Source organism: Eubalaena glacialis, chromosome 8 (assembly GCF_028564815.1).
Source record: "Eubalaena glacialis isolate mEubGla1 chromosome 8, mEubGla1.1.hap2.+ XY, whole genome shotgun sequence".
Lineage (NCBI taxonomy): Eukaryota > Metazoa > Chordata > Mammalia > Artiodactyla > Balaenidae > Eubalaena > Eubalaena glacialis.
In genome coordinates, this window is record NC_083723.1 from 71,049,387 (window position 1) to 71,070,983 (window position 21,597).

Genomic DNA, 21,597 nt, shown 5'->3' on the forward strand with positions numbered 1-21,597 from the left:
AAAACAACTTCTTTAGGAAAGCACAAATCTGTTAGGACACTAAAAGCAAAATGTAATCAAGGAATATTTCCAATGGATATTTTCAAATTAAAACTTTTTCTACTGCCACTTATAGTCAAATATAATTGACAACTAAATTACAGAACTCAAATGGTAGACTTATTCCAAAGAAAAACTAACATATGATTAGATCTGCAGGGAAAACAAACAAATACAGAAAACTTAAATACTGAATTTCTAAAACAACTTTGACATGAAGGTTTCTATTGCTTTGGTAAAAAAATAGTTTAAAAAAACCAAACCTGCCATATTCGTGTAAGTCCATGTTCTAATTTCTTTTTTATGTAGCCACGATCAAAATTTGTTTCTTCAGTACCCATCATATTACTCCCTTCTGAAAATAAAAGATGGTATACGTTTTAAAATTTGCTTCACATTTTTGTTTTCAAAAAAAAAAATTTGGATTCTCATATACTGTAAGCATGTGTAAAATATAGAAAATATTCTCAATATTTATACAACCAAAACAATGTCAAAAAATAGGAATTAGGATTAAACTCATTTGATAAGTTAGACAAATTCAGACTCTGAAATGTTAAGTACTTTACACCTAAGACCACTCAGCTTATATGTGATTATAGCTGGGATTCCAACTTGGGTAGTGTTATCCCAGAAACCAGATGCTTAGTGACCCATATACTGCCTACTGCCAGGGCATTACAGGACCAATTAACCCAATTTTCAATTAATATGTTAACAAGAGTACAGACTGCAAAACTGCTCATGCAGTGAGGCAATGATGCATACATTTTATATTTTTCATGATCCAGAAGACTTTTATCCATTCCAGGTAAATAATCTAACAATGTCCAGTTCAACAGGTAAGATCAATGACCTGCCTCAAAATAATTCTCCCCCTAAAAGCAACTGAAAATACACATACACATTATATTTTAAAAATTATGCCTTTGTGCAAGTAAACTGTGCAGAACAACTGAGGATATGATCTCATCTTAGGCTAGCAGGGTACCCACTGGTAAGCAGCAAAAGGCCCTTTCATAGGCCAGGCCCCAGATACATGCCTAATGTACCTGTGACTACTCCTACAGCTTAAGCCATATCATCTGTATGGTCTGGCTATTAGGAACCCAGCAACTCAGAGCAGTGCACCTGAGCTACAGCTTTAGTTTATTTAGAACGGTGAAGTGTTCGGACACCAGTTGTATCACTAGAGAACTACAACGGATGAACTCCAGAGGCCCTTTCACCTGTATGAAGTTCTGTGAAGAATAACTTTTAAATTACTGATTCCTACAATTTTAGTCCTTAATGTGAATATGAAAGGAAGAATTTCTGGTGAACAAATAACTTTTTACAGCCTTAGATATTGTCAGCTGACTATTAGATAGATCAGAGTCCTCAACATTCTTAAATTATACAGATTAGGGTGAAGGAATTTTAGCAAAGAGGACTAAGTATAGAAGGTTCAAATAGAGTTTTAAGTTTGAATCTATACCCCAATGAAAATGCATACAATACATAATACCTGTAAACTATTAGCCTGAAGCAAAAAGCGAGCTTCACCATGATGAGTATATATTGTCTTCTATACTCATATCTAAAGTATGTATTAATTTTGTTCCAAACTTTTCCTTTGGTCTCTCCTTAAATAATGTACTAGAAAAAGGAAAAGAGGTGCTGAGATATCTAAACAGGTACCATATCTAGAAAAAAAATAAAGGTTGCCAAAACAAGATAAACTTTGTGGGGAAAAAATCCCTTAAGCCCAGGAATTCCCTAAGTAAAATGAAATTTAAAAAAAAAAAAAAAAGGCCTATAGACATTTCATTATTATTATAATCATCTCTCTTGATCCATTTCCTTTGATGATATTAACAACAACCAGTGTAAGCACTTTTTACATTTTCTCTAAACTTTATAGCAATCTTACAGGTAGATGTGTTACTACACTCTGAAGCTTTTTGTTTGTTTTGTTTTCTTAAGCTATCATTTTAAGGAGCAAACTGAGGCCTGGAGATGATAAAGTGACTTCTTCACATTCTCACCTTTGGTAAATGGCAGTCAAACTTTGAAGCGAGGTATCTCTGACTGCAAAGCCCATACTCCCAGAGGTAGTAGAGGAGTTGGGTAAAAATAGTCTGGCCTAGAATCCTGGCTCAATGCCCACCCCTGTTTTCTGCTTTCTCCTTTCTCTCTCTTCCTTTAAACCTCTTCCTCCCCCAACAATATTTCTAAAAGAATGAAAATCCTTCCACAGAATTTACCTTTCTTATTTTTTGCTATCTATATTTATGAGCTTCTTATGAGTCAAGATAAATATTAAACGTATGTCTTCTATATTACCAAAATCCTATGTTTAATCAAACTAAGATTTGAGCATTCCTCCACCCACCCAATCACAGAAACCAAACACTTCAGAAATTAGAAGTTACTAAAATAACTTGATTGACTAGCTATATTAAACTGTATGTAATACAAAAAACCAGGTACAGTATAATTTATTTTGCCCATACTAAATACTGGTAGACTCATTTATTACTTTTAAAAGTATTTTGAATACTTAATCTTAGCTGTTGTTCAAGGATAATCACTTAAGATATATAATTACATGAATGAAGTAATTTAAACATGCCTAGTTAATATAATTTTCAAAGATTTGCTCTTTATGACTATACCATAGACATTTAAAGTTGTATTTTGCTTTCAAAGATGATATTTAAAAACATCATTTTTTATGAAGTTTTTACGTCCTGCTATCTATTTTCAGGAAGAAAAGTATCAGTATAATTATTAATTCTTAGAATCTAGTTTTATTAGTACAACTTGAATATTAGCAAAAAAGACTTAATATTGAACATTAGCATTAATTTTATAGTAAATTTGGACAGACCAATGTCCTACCTAGTTTGCAACTCATTTTTTTTTAAAGCTCTTTCTTAATAACTTAGTCCTAAGGTCATCACCACATATTCCTGGAAACTGGTAATACCTATCACATAAGAAGTCCTTTGGCCCAGTTAATCCCCAAAGGTAATAGAGTTTTTATAGTAGCTGAATCACTTTCTCTGGTAAACATCTAAACTATGGTCATCATGGTTCCTGAAATTCTAAAAGTATAGCTGTCCCTTTTCTTTCTCCTTACTCCAGAAATACGGCATATTTATAGTTCAGTTTTTAAAATCAAATCAAAATAATTTCCTACCAGAAGCAGAAGTAGTATCCTCACTGTCATGCTTTTCATGCCATTCCATAGTTCTGTAATAGCTGAGCATAACCTCCCACAGTGCTTTGCACAGGTCAGCAAGGCATGGAATATAGCTGTCTGGTGTAACATGCTGAAGAAAATGACAAGAGCCAACTTTCAAATTATCATGTTTACTTTAACACAAAGTTAATCAAAATAAAATGTTATGGTGTCAATCAAATGCGTTGAAGAATTAGATAAGAAAATTTCTTCCACTGATATATCTAAAAAGAAAGTTCAATGGCAAGAAAATTTTGTTCAAGTAATTCCTATTTCAACATGGCTTTTTAGTATTCATTAGGAGGATCAGTCCATGTACTATGAATCCACATACTACTGAATGGTAAGTGCTCTCATAACCAGGAGTGCAAACTTCCCCAAATATATTTTTTCAAAGCCATGTTCTTAGCATGAAATGCAGCTTTACACTCACCCTTGGACCCAAGTTACAACTTGCAAAAAGGTGGTCATACTTTACAAGTCAATCATTTTATTTATGTAAATTAAGTAAGTACCTTTGACAATCTGCAAATTCTGTAAATCACATGGATATAGATATTTCATATTTGAGAACAGCATTTTAAAATGTTTTATATAACATGGCTATGAAACAATATGTGGTCCCAAATCTTCTCCCTAAAGGAAATGCATGGATTTTTCTCCCTCTATCCTTTGTAAAAACTATCAGTTTGTCATTCTGCCCTTTTTTTCTGCAGGTAGAGTAATGCCTCGATTCTATTTTGCAGGCTTTCTGTCTGTCACAATGGAGCATCTGCTCCATCATTTGAGATTTTGTATCATTTGTTCAATTTGTAATCAATCCACCACAACTGATCATGCTGATAAAACAGTGAAAGGCTAATAAGACTATGATGCAAGCCCCCTAAAATAAATAGCTAACAGAAATAAGCTATATAGGAAGTATAGCTATGGTGTTATCGATGCTCAGGAAATCCCAGTTGGTAGTCGTCCTCTCTCTTTCAAAAAGTATTTTTTCTCTCCATAATGATTTCCCTGTCCTCTAAATTCCCCATTTACTAAAACATTCATTCATCAAGCAATTAATAAAAATACTAATTTGTATGACTCAACAAGTACACTTTTGTGTAGGCACGTCAAATCTATGAAACTCAACTAAGAAGTAGTAAAATAAAGAAGTTGTTAACCACTGGAGTCAGACTTCCCAAGTGGGGCTTATGCCAAGAACAGTACAATGGTTCAATCTTATAGGATCTATTAACATAATCTGTCACATTAATAGGTCTAAGAAGAAAAACGATTGTCCCCAAACATGCTGAAAACCCTTTGACAAAATTCAACAGCCATTCCTAATAATAACTCATGAGAAAATAAAAACGGATACACATTCCCTAAGATGAGGAAAGTTTAGTGCATACCCACTGTGGTCAGGAAGAAGACAAGGATGTCTACTATCTCCACTACTTTTTAACAATGTTCTTGAGGTACTAGCCAATGCAATTAGACTAGAGAAAATGATAAGAAGCAAAAGAATAGGAAAAGAAGAAATAAAACTACTTCTATCTGCAAATGACATAATATACCTAGAATATAATTCCTAGAGAATGAATGATAAAACTCAAACAGTAAAAGAATTCAGCAAGGTAGCAGGTTATAAAATTAACATATAAAAATAACAGAATTCATATACACAAATAATAACTATTTAGAAGATACAATGAATGAGAAATCTCCACTTACAATAACAACAAAAAAGATAAAAATTTTAGGAATAAACTTAACAAAAAATGATCCAAAATTCTACGAAGAAAACTGAAAGACATAAAGGTAGACTTGAACAAATAGAAAGACATCCCTCACTCTTGGTTAGGATGTCTCAACATCATCGAGATGTCAGTTCTCCCTAAGTTAATTTATGAATTTACTGAGATACCAATAAAAACCAGTCCAGAAATAGATCTGGCCTCATATAAAAATATGGTATATGATAAAGATAGCATCTCATATCACTTAAGTGAAGACAGTCTTTTTCATTAATAGTGTTGGCACAACTGGATAGTCAGCTGGAAAAAGACTAAATTAGATCTACTCCTCACACCGGCCACAAGAACAAACTCCAAATGGATAAGACAGCTGAACCTAAAAAATAAAACTATACTAGCACCAAAAGAAAATGAGTTAATTCTTCTCTCACCTTGATATAGGTAAAGGCTTTCTAATTATGACTCAAAATTCAGTGGTAATAAAAGTAAAATTTGATAAATTTTACTACATAAAAATTTTTATAAATTTTGTATAACAACAACAAAACAACAGTAAACAAATCAAATGTTAAACTTGAAAAAAGTATTCACAATACATGTCACAATAAAAAAAATCTCACATTTATAATGAACTCTTAAAAATTTGGGGGGAAAAGACCAAAAATCCTATAGAAAAATGGGAAGAAGATATAAACACACTTAACAGAGATATAAAGATGGCCCTTAAATATTTGAAAACATATCCAACTTCACTTGTAATAGGGCAAATGTAAATTAAAACTACAGTAGGAAACAAATTCTCAAGCATCAGATCAGTGAAAATTTTAAAGCTGACCATTAACAAAGATTCTCCCCTTGATCAAACTCTAGTCGGCTCCCTGAGCCCTCTCCTTCATTAGGCTTCAATCTTGACCTACAAAGAGTTGAACAAGACACTAATATAGTTTCTAGCAGCTCATGGCCACAACCCTAGGATGACCCTAGCACCCCTTAAAGTGCTTGCCTGAGAAAAGTCAAGGCTGCCAAAAGAATATATTGTTTGTTCCAGCTAAAACCTGAAGATAGGGACCCTGTCTCTCAGTCTCTGAGGGAGAAGGTGGGAGTCTAACCCAGATGGGTTTCACATGGACCAAGCCCCCTTGTTTTTTGTAATTTTTCACTTCCTTGCTTCTTCTGAGCCCCTGCTCATCCCCCTTCCTAGTCCCTCTTTCTCCCTTTACAATGCCCAGTGACCCCTGTACAAATGGAAGCTGAGTTCAGTTCACAATGGATTCTTTTCCCCATTACAACAGTATATTACTGATTGATATCTGTCCATACCACTTTAATTAGTGTCCAGTTTTGTTTATCTTTGATACCATATATACTCTGTTGGCAAGGCTGTGAACAAAAAAACAGGAACTCTCATCCACTGCCGGAGGGAATGCAAAATGATACAATCCTCTGGAAATGAATTTGACATTGTCTAACAAAACCACACTGTCTAACAAAACTACATGTGTATTTTCCCTTTGACCCAGCAATCTAACTTCTAGGAATTTGTCCTGAAGGTGTACTTCAAACAACGTGAAAATACATACGCACAAGGTTATTCATTGAAGGATTATCTGTAACTGCAAAATATTGGAATCTATCTAAATGTCCAAACACAGGAGATCAGCTGGATAAACTATCTTCACACACACAAAAGAGCACTTTGCAACTGTGAAAAATAATGATAAGCAGACATATACATTTAAAAAAATTTTTTAATAAAAAATTTTCCCTTTCATATAATACATATACATGTGAGAAAGGGAAATTTTTTTTAATATATATATATGTATGTCATAAGAAATAGAAAAAAATTTAATGATATATCTGCCTATCATCAAAAAAATAAACACAGTGAATATAAAGAAGAAAACACTGAAGTCAGTTACCTGTAAGAGGTGGCGTGGGGAATAAAAATGGAAGGAACACAGGAGGGAGTGAAACTTCTGAGTATACCGAATGGGCTATGGGTACCTATTTACAGAAAAATTAGAATGGCTATCCAGATTTACACATGGCTTGCAGAGATCAACACAAGTATTTCTGCATACTTATGCCATAATTTGGGGTAACTTTTTATGTTGACTTTCCCTGTTTACTATTATAATTACTACCTTTACAATGAACCAGTCTTGCTTTTTTCCTTGGTTTATTTTTACCACGCCATTACAACTGACATAGCTCTCATACCACACACATGTGATGAAAACCGATAATGATGCACAAGGTCAGGAAAAAGCTAAAAGCAGAGGACAAAGAAAAGCAAAAATCACAAAAACATTCTGGGCTGCAACTCAAAAATCATTCACCGGAATAAAGGTACTCTTCTACAAACTTTCATAAACTCAACTTTGCATAAATTTGTGTTTATATTATGCAAATAAATTTAATCTAATTATATCCCAACATATCTTTCTGACAGATAAAAGGAAGGCAGTGTTAGTCTTATTTTTCCTAAAGAAAAATTATAACTATACAAATAATTGTGCTATAGCCCACCAATTAACTTTTATTATACTTGCCACAGTTTAACAAACCAGAAAATTGAAACTTGGAACTACTACCTTCTATTCTCCACCCAACCACTGTCTAGCTACATTATTTGCCTATTTATTCAAGGAAAAGGAGGTTCTTTACTGTGTTACCTCTTGACTATCTGCTAAACTTTAATGGGTTTGGATGAGATTATACACACAGAAATGTTTATATGAAATTTTTTTCAGAAAACGTTGAAATTATTTAGTGAAATTATACCAAGCTTTTTCTCACCAAACTTAACTCAAGTGTAAATAATTCACAAATCTAGCTAGGCCAATGCCCATGTCTAAAAGTCTCCCAAACTTATCTTCAAAAATGTTCATATGTACAAACATAAGATTATGATGTACTAAGCAAGATGATTCTTACCTAAATTTATATTCTAAAATAGAAACAAATGTATAGATTCATTATACTAAATACACAGAAAGTAAATAGTTTAAGAAAAAAGGCAAGGTGGGATAGATATATAAATATTGTTTTTAATAGATTTAAGCCAAAATGTGTTCACCTCTGTACTTGAAGACTATGCTGACAATAAGAGTCATTTCATTTTAAAGTTGGACTCCAGAAACCACTTTCCCCTATACTGTGCAATCAACTAGCGTCAATTCTCAAAGCAACAAATGCTTCTGATGCTTTTAACACCTTATCACTAAAATCATTCATAACTAGTGCTCTCTCGTTAATTTATAAAAATCACCTCCAAATTTCAAATAGAGAATCTTATTACACAGACATGTGTGAACCATAACTATAACAAGACAGATTCAAAGAAACCAACAAATAAGCAAATAATTGTATAAGTAATCAAAAAATAAAAGGCAGCCCAAGAAGAGAATGTGAGTTTCTGAATTACAACTTCCACTCGGACATCAATTCTTCTTCACACCAGCAAAGCATAACAGAAAGAGAACTAGACAAGAAATTGGAAGCCCTGCATCCCAGCCAGCACCAATTCTACAACTTACCAGTCACATGCCCTTAGATAGTAAACCACTCTGGATATCTTAGGTTCACCTTTCATGAAACAGTGTTAGAGATTCCTGGATCTGCTACCTCTTCTTTGGTTTAATCCATTCACTTATTACTAGATACCTAACACTGCAACTCAGTTCGAGTCCCAATTAATGGGTGATTCATTTAGTATAAAACCAGGAATACTAAGGCAGAGGAGTGCCATATTGCAATTCCAGTTCAATATTCTTATCACGTATCAATAATAGCAATGAAAGCCTTGAATTAAGCAATTTAGAAAATATTCACACAGTGAGACACCCCAAAGAACTAAATAGCACGTCTTAAAATTTTAAGAATATACAGGAAATAGAAATTTACTTATCAAACACTTCTCTGTGTTCCAGAGCTATTTTCCACTTCCATTCTAAAGCTAGTAGTACCAATTTATTCAGGAAAGGTTGAGAGGTGAGAAGAGGAAAAAGGTGTAGTATTTCAGAACTATCTCAAAAATCATGCAGAAAAGGAGGAATATTTTAAGTAACCTAGGTTTTTCTTTTGTAACTCACAACCTCCATACAGATAACATACATGTCTAGTAACCAGTGATCACAGGTAACAAATATCTTGGGGGGCAGGATTTAGAGAAGATTCACAAATCCAGATGTTACAATGCAAAAAGCTCAACACAGCATTACAACTAAGCTTCACTATTCAAACATCAAAATTCACTCCTTAATCAAATCTTAACACTTTCACAGAATCCACAGATCTGATTTCCAATCTCATCACTATCAGTTAAGAGTAAAACTTTGTACCTCCCATCTCTACTATTAACCATCACAACCAACCTACCTGGTCAAAATTAAAATGATGAAATTAGCTTGTTAAAACCAGCAACATCTCAGCCTTAATTATAAATAATAAATTTAATAAGAATCTGGAAGCCATTTTCACAGAACAGTGTAAATCCAGAAATGAATATATGCAGCCTTTTCAAATCCGAAGCACACAATGAAAAAAAAGTCACCTTTTGAAAGTTGCTTCAGTGCAAAGTGGTAAATATGGAAAAAAGAGGCTGCTAAATTTAGCCTTTTAGTTCATATTAATTTACTTTTACACCCATCAGAAATCTCTATTACCAATTACCTACAAAAATTTCAGGAAGATTTTTTTTATATTAAAACATCAAAATAAAAATTCTTAGGAGTATCCTTAAAGTATTATTACGTTCTTGTTTCACTTTGATTTATCACTCTAATCACATCCTGACAAACATAAAGGGAGCAGATGTTTTGGCATCCTCACAGAGATTTAAAACTCCTAGTGCTGCCATCCCCACCCCCATCCAAACACACACACACACACACACACACACAAACACACACACACATACACACACACACACTCATTCATAGATGGATTTCAAAAAAAACAACAAAGGCTTATCAGCAGCTTTAGATGAATGCTATTAGCACAGTGAGCTCACATCACCAGAAGCTGCTGGAAAGGACTACTGTTTAGCTGGGAGGTTTCTGGAAATATGTTGCAGGTCAAAACAGCAGTGGGCCCAGGGAGCTAAAAATACCTCTGGGAAGGCTGAACTCTGGACCTAAATAAGTGGCTGGGCCAAGCAATTACAAGATCTCTCCAGCCTCTAATTACTTCTGTAAGGACCAAGCTGTACAAAATATGAATAGCTTAGGTACTTTCTAATCACTGGAAATCAGAGTGGTGCTCAGTATAGTGGACTGGATGGCACATATTTGGGCTTGGGTCCCAACTTTGTGACTTACTTGGTCATGACTCCAGCATTTCACTTCATATATCTAACGCCAAGGGATAAAGCAAATAACCTAGAGTCTCTCTGAAGCTTTAAAGACTATGACTCTCCATAGGTAAAATATGCATATGCTGTAGCAAAACTTTCCTTATACTAAACTAGATTCATTCATGATTTAAAAACATGAAGTCCGAGCCACAGCAATCAGAGAAGAAAAAGAAATAAAAGGAATCCAAATCAGAAAACAAGAAGTAAAACTGTCACTGTTTGCAGATGACATGATACTATACATAAAAAAATCCTAAAGATGCCACCAGAAAACTACTGGTGCTGATCAATGAATTTGGTAAAGCTGCAGGATACAAAATTAACGCATGAAATCTCTTGCATTCTTACACACTAACAACGAAAGATCAAAAAGAGAAATTAAGGAAACAATTCCATTTATCAGTGCAACAAAAAGAATAAAATACTTAGGAATAAACCTACCTAAGGAGGCAAAAGACTTGTATGCAGAAAACTGTAAGATAATGATGAAAGAAATCAAAGATGACACAAAGATGGAGAGATAAACCATGTTCTTGGACTGGAAGAATCAATATTGTGAAAATGACTAAAATACCCAAAGCAAGCTACAGATTCAGTGCAATCCCTATCAAATTACCAATGGCACTTTTCACAGAATTAGAACAAAAAATTTTTAAATTTTTATGGAAACACAAAAGACCCTGAATAGCCAAAGCAATCTTGAGAAAGAAAAACAGAACTGGAGGAATCAGGCTCCCTGACTCCAGACTAAACTACAAAGCTACAGTAACCACGACAGTATGTATGGTACTGGCACAAAAACAGAAATACAGATCAATGGAACAGGATAGAAAGCCCAGAGATAAACCCACGCACCTATGGTCAACTAACCTATGACAAAGGAGGCAAGGATATACAATGGAGAAAAGACAGTCTCTTCAATAAGTGGTGCTGGGAAAACTGGACAGCTACATGTAAAAGAATGAAATTAGAACACTTCCTAACACCATACACAAAAATAATCTCAAAATGGATTCGAGACCTAAATGTAAGGCCAGACACTATCAAACTCTTAGAGGAAAACATAGGCAGAACACTCCATGACATAAATCACAGCAAGATCCTTTTTGACCCACCTCCTAGAGAAATGGAATTTAAAACAAAACTAAACAAATGGGACCTAATGAAACTTCAAAGCTTTTGCACAGCAAAGGAAACCATAAACAAGACGAAAAGACAACCCTCAAAATGGGAGAAAATATTTGCAAACGAATCAACGGACAAAGGATTAATCTCCAAAATATATAAACAGCTCATGCAGCTCAATATTAAAAAAACAAACAACCCAATCCAAAAATGGGCAGAAGACCTGAATAGATATTTCTCCAAAGAAGACCAACAGATGGCCAAGAAGCACATGAAAAGCTGCTCAACATCACTAATTTTTAGAGAAATGCAAATCAAAACTACAATGAGGTATCACCTCACACCAGTCAGAATGGCCATCATCAAAAAATCTACAAACAGCAAATGCTGGAGAGGGTGTGGAGAAAAGGGAACCCTCTTACACTGTTCGTGGGAATGTAAATTGATACAGCCACTGTGGAGAACAGTATGGAGCTTCCTTAAAAAACTAAAAATAGAACCACCATACAACACAGCAATCCCACCCCTGGGCATATACCCAGAGAAAACTGTAATTCCAAAAGATACATGCACCCCATGTTCATTGCAGCACAATTTACAATAGCCAGGACATGGAAGCAACCTAAATGTCCAACAATAGAGGAATGGATAAAGAAGATGTGGTACGCATATACATTGGAATATTACTCAGCCATAAAAAGGAACAAAATTGTGCCATTTGCAGAGACATGGATAGAGTCTGTCATACAGAGTGAAGTCAGTCAGAAAGAGAAAAACAAATATTGTATATTAACGCATATATGTGGAATCTAGAAAAATGGTACAGATGAACCTATTTGCAAAGGAGAAATGGAGACACAGACGTAGAGAACAAATGTATGGACACCAAGGGGGGATGTGGGGAGTGGGATGAACTGCGAGATTGGGACTGACATATATACACTACTATGTATAAAATAGATAACTAATGACAACAGACTGTATAGCACAGGGAACTCTACTCAGTGCTCTGTGGTGACCTTAATGGGAAGGAAATCCAAAAAAGAGGGGATATATGTATACATATAGCTGATTCACTTCGCTGTACAGCAGAAACTAACAACATTGTAAAAAACAAAACAAAACAAAAAACACAACAACACAAACATCTTGGTGAAAAAAGTCATTCTCACCTCCCAGGCATTTTATCATTAATACTAAATATGTATTTACACATGAAGACATATGTAATATGTATGGTATGAATAATGCCAACTTGGAACTAAGTAACTAGCACCCTCTAAATTGTGAAATACACAGAAGGGGTCTCCTTTACTACCATCCTCAGTTTTGTCTAATTGCTGCTAAATGGCCTTAATCAAATGGAAAGCTTAATACTATAAAACAAGCAAAGCCTGTGTTATCAGAATATATATCTTTCAAAGTTTCAAGTAATAAAATGCTGTGAAACCCTATGCTAAGATTATCACCAAAAATGGGCAGTATTTAAATGTAAAAAGACAAATTAAGAACGGTTTCTTGGCAGGTTTTGAGAATGGCTTTTACCAGTAAATTACTTTGTTTCTGCTGGCAGCTGTGTACCACACCTTAAAAATAGGTTGGCTCTTTAACATTCACCCCCATCCTCCACACACACACACACACACACACACACACAAAATCACCCAGCAGTCTAAATTACATTGATAGTTTTAAGGGTTCATAGACTTGGGCATCACACCTGAGCCAGTTTCAAGTGACTAGAAAACCCCTTCACTTCCAGCCAAGAGAGGGAAAGCTGGTTACTCAGATAACATCAGCCCAAAGCATGTTCTCCATAGGCACTCATTAGTTCCAGGGTATGGTAGAAACCACCAAATCATCATACTTGGTTTAATCCAGTTAAATCAAGCCAGACAACCTACTGTTCCTTTCACTTGCCCTATGCTCTTCTTTCATGCCATTGCTCAGGGCATTTCCTCTGTATCCCTGTACTCAGCCATATACATCGTGCTTCTTGAAATCCAAAACCAACTCAAAACTTGCAGGCTCCTCTTTTGCTTCCTTAAACCCTTAAAGAACTGTGTTGATCCCATTGACACTACTGTATATGTTGTTTGAACTTTTCTTATTCCACCTCTGATCATAATTAATGTGACCTTACTAGGTTACAAACTCTTTATAACCTTATTTACCCTTGCTGAGCTGAACCCATTACTTGATTGATTAACAAAACCTGGGTAATGACAAGGGAAACTGGTTTATACTAAGTCAGAGCGCTAAGAAAGTGGAATCTTGCATCTTCTACCAGCATCCATGAAACAGTAACAGGCTAGCTTGTTAATCTGCAAGTAGGATAAAATTTCAGACCCTTCACAGTTCCTGACAATCCAAAGAGTAAATGGCAGGGAAAAAGGAAGAGACGGATAAACTTTCCTTATCTTTTGATCATTAAGTTTTGAATATTTAAAATTACCAAAACTTATTTTTTATTTTACCTTAAATATTTAGAAACCGATATATAACTCTTATATTAAAAAAAAACAATATATAACTCACATAAAAAAATTAGCTGGGTGCTACTATGTAAGTGATAAGAATAAATGTGACTTCTGAATTCTTAGAGTATTTTAAAACTGATCTGATAAAGCAATCAAGTAAATAGCATTATTCCTCCAACAGAAAAGGTTTCTCTAGTAAGAAAGGAAAGGTCCACTCACCTATCCAACCAAATCAACCAAATTAACCTCAACAATCAATGAAATGTCCCTGTTTAATTTCCTTCACATCCTAAATATGCCTGAGCGACAAATTACATAAATTAGTATTGATATGCTACCTTCTGGTATCTGACAATTAAGCTATTAAATATAAAATAATCAGCATTCATGTGCACAGGGAAAAGGATAAAAGCAGACACTACTGATGAGGAGCATAAGTTGAAACACACTTTCTAGAGGGCAATTTTGGAAATATAAACCAAAGCCTTTGACAATGCAATTTTATTTTTCATCATTTATCCTAAAGAAATAATTTATGATGTGTGCAAAGATTTAGCTTTAAAAATATTTACTACAGTGTTATTTATGTTATTTCCAACTTTTGTCATTATGAACATCAAAGAATAAGAAACTGGTTAATTAATCCACAGGATCTCTTACAATGAAGTACTGTCAAGCCACTAAAAGGTATGTGCATAGCATATTTACTGAAATGAGAAATTGTTTATAATGTAGCAAGTGGAAAAAAATGTTCTAAATCTGTGTGTACAGCATAATCCTACTTTAAAAAGCTATTTGCTTATATACACATTAAAAGAACCAGCTCTGCATACAGAAATATTATTTTTTATTTTCTTCTTTTGCTTATCTGTATTTTCCTACAATCAATGTTTTAGGTGTATAATTTAAAATACATGTATTTTAAGAGTAAACATATTAATTAATGATTGCTGAATTTGAGCGACTACTTATATAATCAGTATTCTAACTCCATAAAGACTGTGAGTGATATAAAAACATATAAAGAGACTAGTTTAAGAAGTCAGAAAACAGAAAAAGGATAAGGAGGCAGTTAATTCTACAGAAAACCCAAAACAAGACGGTTACTACAAATGAACATTAAATTTAGCACTGAAATTCCTGGCAGCTTATCATCATAGAGAGTCTGTATACTCTCATACTATTTGATAAGAGAAAATATATTAATTCTTCACAACAGAAAGTGCCCTGAGAATTTAAGAACAGAAATAGCTTTTTGTCTCAAAGAGGAAATTTCTCTAGGCTCTTATATGAACATCAAAATAAACTATACCTTCAACAGAGATCTTACTAAAAATATTTACTGACCCTCAAACTGCCACTGAATTACAATTCAATATCAAGAGGTATTATTTATAAGAATCAAAAATTTAAAAACTAGAAGAATGGAACATTTGATGAGCCTTTAGTTGGTCTTTCTATGATGTATGCGTGTAAAAAACCTGTAAAAGTACATGGCACAGAGAAAGCGCTCAATGTTGGTTTTCTTTCCCTCACTTAATCAAATCTGAAAATTGATTAAGTCAACACCGCACAAGTTAGAGACAAAGAGGTCAATCCAATATACTAAAGAAACATTTACTAAACACCTCCAATGTGCCAAAAGGAGAAAATACATATTGAAATGATTTCAGAAAGCTTTTTCTAAAAGAACCATTACATTTTCCCCCAAAGTATTACATTATCAAGTTCATTTCAAAAACAGAACTCAAAACTCATTAAAAGCATTTCGAAATGAACAGTTGAAAAATGGTTGAGAACACTGCAGCCAGCTTAGTCAGCTCTATTATCATAAAATTAATCAACAGTATCCTAATTAACATCTTGAAATAAGCTCCCAAGGGAAACCCATCAGCCTGCCAAAAAAAAATGTTAAAAAAACAACATTTTTTTTGAAAAAACTGATGCATACTTCATAAACTTTCAAAAAACCTACAAAAGGTTTCTCTACAAGGTCACTAAATAAAGAGCTTCCACTTGGTGTCTTTAAATCTCTCCACAAACTGGTGTGAACATGTAGGGTACATCAATGTATTGATAAATGCAATCACAAAAAGGCTTTTTAATCAGATAAAATAACCACTATGCCCCTTTACATTGGCCCTTGCCAGAAATGAGATTTAATTCTCATTTGAAACTTTTGCTTCTAAGGAGTAGTCCTTTATTTGTGCTTCAAGATAACGTACATATTTTTTAAAAGAGCCTAAATTACTGATCTAAAAACTGTAAGTCGATACATTCAAGAAAAAACAGGAAACTAGAGAAAGATAAACTATAAAAAGAAAAATTGTGCCTTTAATTAAATCACTTAGAAATTACAGTTTAGTAAAGAAAGTACATTCAATTACAAAATGACTTCAAAAAGTTCATAGTCAACTAAACTTTTAAACTTAGAGCAATGGTGACAGAACACAAATGGCAGACACTTCATAATGGAACAGTATGCTGCTGGCCTTAAGAACGCTGAAGTTCTCTGTTTACCAGAGAAAATAAAAAACAGAACACTAATTTTGCCCCAGGTTTCTTTGTAAAGGAATGTCCAAAAAGAAGAAAAAAAAAGAGTTCAATTTCATTCTAGCCCATTTAGTAATAGACTGACATCTGTGAGTGGTTTAAAACAATACTGTGGCGCTTCCCTGGTGGCGCAGTGGTTAAGAATCCGCCTGCCAGTGCAAGGGACACGGGTTCAAGCCCTGGTCCGGGAAGATCCCACGTGCCACAGAGCAACTAAGCCCATGTGCCACAACTACTGAGCCTATGCTCTAGAGCCCGTGAGCCACAACTACTGAGCCCATGTGCCACAACTACTGAAGCCCGCGTGCCTAGAGCCCGTGCTCCGCAACAAGAGAAGCCACCGCAATGTGAAGTCCGCACACCGCAACAAAGAGTAGCCCCCGCTCGCTGCAGCTAGAGTGAGCCCGCGCGCAGCAACGAAGACCCAACACAGCCAAAAATAAATTTATATTAAAAAAAAATTTATAAAATAATACTGTGAATAAGAACAAGCAGATGATTATCTCTTTTCATTTCCAATCTCTTTCCATTTAAAGGCAACAAAATGTTCCCTGTTTACAGAAACACTATCCTTCTATCAACTCTGATCAGTGTACTATTTCATTTATTTCAATCTTTTTTTTTTCTTTTTTAGCTTCTGTGATTATTACTCATAACCATTATCACTGTTTTCAAGTGCTCAGCAAAAGGACAGAAAGGCTACTATTACCAGACCCTGTGCTGAGCAGAGGGGGTCAACAGTAAGATCCATTGCCACATTCCATAAGGCAGAGGGCCTGGTCTTTTCAAAAATGGGATGCCATGAAAAATATAAGAAGGGGAAGTGATTGTCTAAAATAAAAGACATGGACATAGATACACACCAAATGTAAAATAGATAGCTAGTGGGAAGCAGCCGCATAGCACAGGGAGATCAGCTCAGTGCTTTGTGTCCACCTAGAGGGGTGGGATAGGGAGGGTGGGAGGGAGACGCAAGAGGGAGGAGACATGGGAATTTCTGTTTATGTATAGCTGACTCACTTTATTATACAGCAGAAACTAACACACCATTGTAAAGCAATTATACTCCAATAAAGATGTTAAAAAAGAATAAAAAATAATAGAGCTAAACTGATACAAATTACTATATATAAAATAGATAAACAACAAGGTTCTACTGTACAGCACAGGGAACTATATTCAATAGCCTGTGATAAACCACAATGGGAAAGAATACGAAAAAGAACATATATACGTATAACTGAATCACTTCTCTGTACAGCAGAAATTTTAAATCAACTATACTTCAACACAAAATTTTAAATCACTTATTTCAATTTTTAATGTTATATTTAAACTTTTATCTATGATTAAGGACTTCCTTCAAAATATTGCTACTATACAGAGAAAACCAACTGCCCAAATGCCTGGGCTCTTCCTTCTCACTTCCAAAATCTACCAGTCAACACCCTGCACCTATATCCTGAGGGCTCTGTTGCTTCTTTCTTACCTGACACTTGGTTGCCACATATGCTCCTACACCAGTATTTCGTCAATAATTATTATCAGTTAATTTTAATTAGGGCAAAAATGATTCCCAATTGCCATATATTGAAAAATTAAGAATTGTACCTTCTAATACAAGGCTCCTTCACAAATCACCTCACTTGCCTGAGTTATGCCATTCCAGATCCTTGATATGTGTTCTCACCAGGAAAACATATTTAAGTTTCCTTTCATCAGCTTATTGATTGAACTTCTAAGGCTTCCTTCCATTTTTCCTCTACTGAGCTAACCACTTCCATTTATAGAACTCAGTTACTAAAAGTCCACATATTTTCATCAAACTAAATAAATAAATCTGATATAAGATAATCTCTTCCTAATCTTACCTGGTTTAAACAGGTCAAATATAACTCAATATTATAAAACAAATTAAAACTTACTTAGGCTTATAAGAGATATTCACATCCCTGTCTGCCAGTAACAGCACTGACTTAAATACTTCCAAGAGTCCTGAGGTAATTTCTAAACTTCCTTAACTTTTTATCAAGAATAGTGCCAAAGAAAGTGGGCCACCTTAAAATGCATCATATTCTTCATCTCATTATTCAGCTCCTCTAAGTCTGTTCTTTCAACATGAAAGAACCTATCATACCTAATTCTGTTAATAAGTATCAAACAGAATTCATGCTTTACCAGGTTTCCTTTAAAAGCAAATAGCACCCCCATTCTCCTAGAGGTTCATCATTCTCTTTTCCTCACACTACATCAATCCATCAGCAGGAACAATTTGAAAGGAGAAGCCAACCCAACTCAGTTCACTTCCCACCTGTGGATTATATTACCTACAGACCTATGTTTCTTTAAGAATGAAAAAGAAAAATTGGTTACAGATGCTGACAGAAGCAACATTTATACACATGAAAAGACTGATTGAAAGTATGTAAGGAAAATCAGCAAAGATGATTGCTTAAAAGCACCCTAGATGCTATCACAGAAGACAGTTAAGACCCTGAGACAGAGTGATAAAAGAAGCTATAAGAGGGTAGAGAGTCCATTTAGAAGGAACCGCACTCCACAAATCTGTACCATCTCATCAACCTTTACTATTTATGTGACTGAATCTTCCAGTTTCTCTATGAGGAAAAGAATAATATGGGAGAAAAACTGTTTGCAAACATATCTTCAAATAGTAGGCTCTAAAAGAAATGAAATATAAACTTAAAAACTAAAATAGATTCATATGAACAATAATTAAGTTATGACATACCGTACAGAGATCCTTATATTGCAGCTTTTGGAATTTTGTATCTGTGTTTCCTGCACATAGTTCCACATAACCAAGAACAACTTGAAACACGGTATTATGAATGGCTTGGGTGAAGTGCATATGAAGTTGATCCATTGCTGTCTATGGAAAGAAAAAACATACAACATAATCTCATATTATTAAAATAAATAAATCTCAACAGATTTTAAAAACACAGGAAAAAATCTTTACCAATTTTAGCTACAGCACGAATAACTATTATACACAGAATTATAAGTGTTGATTATTTGCAAATAACCCTGCAAATAACCAGAACATCATACCACTAAAGATAAATCTGAATTGTGAACACTGCTCCGTTGCTCTGTATTTATCACTGGTACCCATCCTGCCTTTTCCCAAACATGTCATGCATAACCGCACCTTTGGATGCCTTCTGCCATCATTCCTTTACATCGTTCAGGATACTCAATGGTCATCTTCTCAGAGAAGCCTTTCCTGACTATCCTATATAAATCAGTACTTTGCATCACTCTATCCACTTAAACTGATTTATTTCTTTAATGTTTGTCTCCCTCACTAGAAGGTAAGATACATGAGGGCCTATATCCAGGTGCCTGGAGCAATGCACATAGTAGGTACCAATAAATATTTAATGAGTGAAAGAATTCATCTAATGGGGGAAATCAGAAGTTATAGTTGTATTTTCAAAGGTCTTTAAACATGTCCCTCGAAATTACCAAATGTCTTCCTTCTAGTATTTTTCCCTAGGTATAGCTTCAGATATAAAAACTAATAAAGTACAATAAATAACCAAACTTCTTTATTCTTATTATGAAATGTAAATAGAGTTTAAATAGTTTGGTAAAGTCTTCAATTTCCTTCTAAGACAAGAGACCATTTAAGGGAAGAAAACATTTACACCTATCATGTTTGGATGTTCTCTAGAAAAATGTATAATCCTATATTTGCAGAAGATATAATTAATTTTCAAACTGTGGCCTCTACTTCAAATTTTTCAAGGAAGCCCTTGAGCAGTAAGAGTATGTAAAGCCATGCATCATGGGAGCAGTGAGGACATTCTGAGGATAACAGAACCCTTTGAAAAATCTGATACATGCAACGGACCTGTTTTACAACAAATGTACACAATGCACAAAAGTTCACATACCACTTTGAGGGAGTCATGATGGCCCATCCAGGAACCATGAGGCTCCAAATTTAGAAGTTCTTATTCGGGACCAAGAGTTGAGGTAAAAAAGACTACAATCCTCTCCCACTGAATTATCTCATAATATACTTTTTTAAAAAACCTACATAGAATGGTGAAAATTAAAACCTAAAACCTAAAAATTAAAATTAAACCTGAGAAACACTTCATAGTTTAAAACAGACTTCTGTAATGTTTTAATCACACTACACACACTCTGAGCCTATGAGATCATGTTACTATTGTAAATACAATATAAAAATTTACTTTGTTAAATGAAACTTTTTAAGCACACTATATGAATAATAATATTCAAACTTAAGCAATCATGAAGATCAACAGATTCCTGATTAAGAAAAAAGAAAACATCCTTTCAGAACTAACCTGTGTTTTTCCAAGAAGTCGATAAGCTTGTTGAACCTTGGTGTAATGGTTAATGTCAAAATTCTTGCAGATTTTGGACAGAGCAACATCCAACTGTTCCTGTATAATTAAAAGAGGAGGCAAGAGGTGGTTAAGGAATTATATTTCCAAGGTAGTAAGAAGAAAATATTAAGACTAATTTCTCACTCTTAACTAATATCTAAACACATTTACTATTACACTGGATTTAATAGTCAAAAACAAATTTAAATAAAAATATAAATAAATTATAATTCTTATTACCAGCTATACTCAAGTTTATTGAGATGTTATTAATATATGAGTTTTTTAAAAAACCATGCCTAGTGTTTCAAGGGACACAAAATAATTATCATAGTCTCTAAAGGAATTTTAGTTTTTAATTTTACTTAACTATGTTTCCTCAAGCATCTGCTAAAATCTTACAATTATATGAACTGAGTTTGTAGGACTACTGAAAAATAAAACAATCCTTCTCCAAATCACTGAAAAGCACCGATAATTTTCAAGAAAACTACATCGACCTTCAAAGTACATACCTCAAGGTACTGCCCTTTTATATCTAAATGTACCAACTCTGTTTATGGGTTTCTATCTCAATGATTTCATTTTAAGATAAATATTATTCTGTACTTATATAGAAAATTATAAGAATGAAGAAAACTGAGCTTTGAAAGAAAGTCCTCATTAAAATATTCACGTGATTATT

General features: G+C 34.2%; 1 protein-coding gene across 2 annotated transcripts in view; it reads right to left on the bottom strand.

Annotated features, from left to right (window-relative positions):
• Positions 1 to 21,597, bottom strand: part of VPS50 (VPS50 subunit of EARP/GARPII complex) — a 130,134-nt gene that overhangs the window by 70,602 nt on the left and 37,935 nt on the right. For both annotated transcript variants that reach the window (XM_061197789.1, XM_061197788.1), the window contains 4 exons: positions 20,871 to 20,969; positions 19,277 to 19,417; positions 3,224 to 3,356; positions 303 to 394 (listed from right to left, as the gene is read on the bottom strand). In XM_061197789.1, the coding sequence (XP_061053772.1) occupies positions 303 to 394; positions 3,224 to 3,356; positions 19,277 to 19,417; positions 20,871 to 20,969 (465 nt within the window). The remainder of the gene's footprint in view (positions 1 to 302; positions 395 to 3,223; positions 3,357 to 19,276; positions 19,418 to 20,870; positions 20,970 to 21,597) is intronic.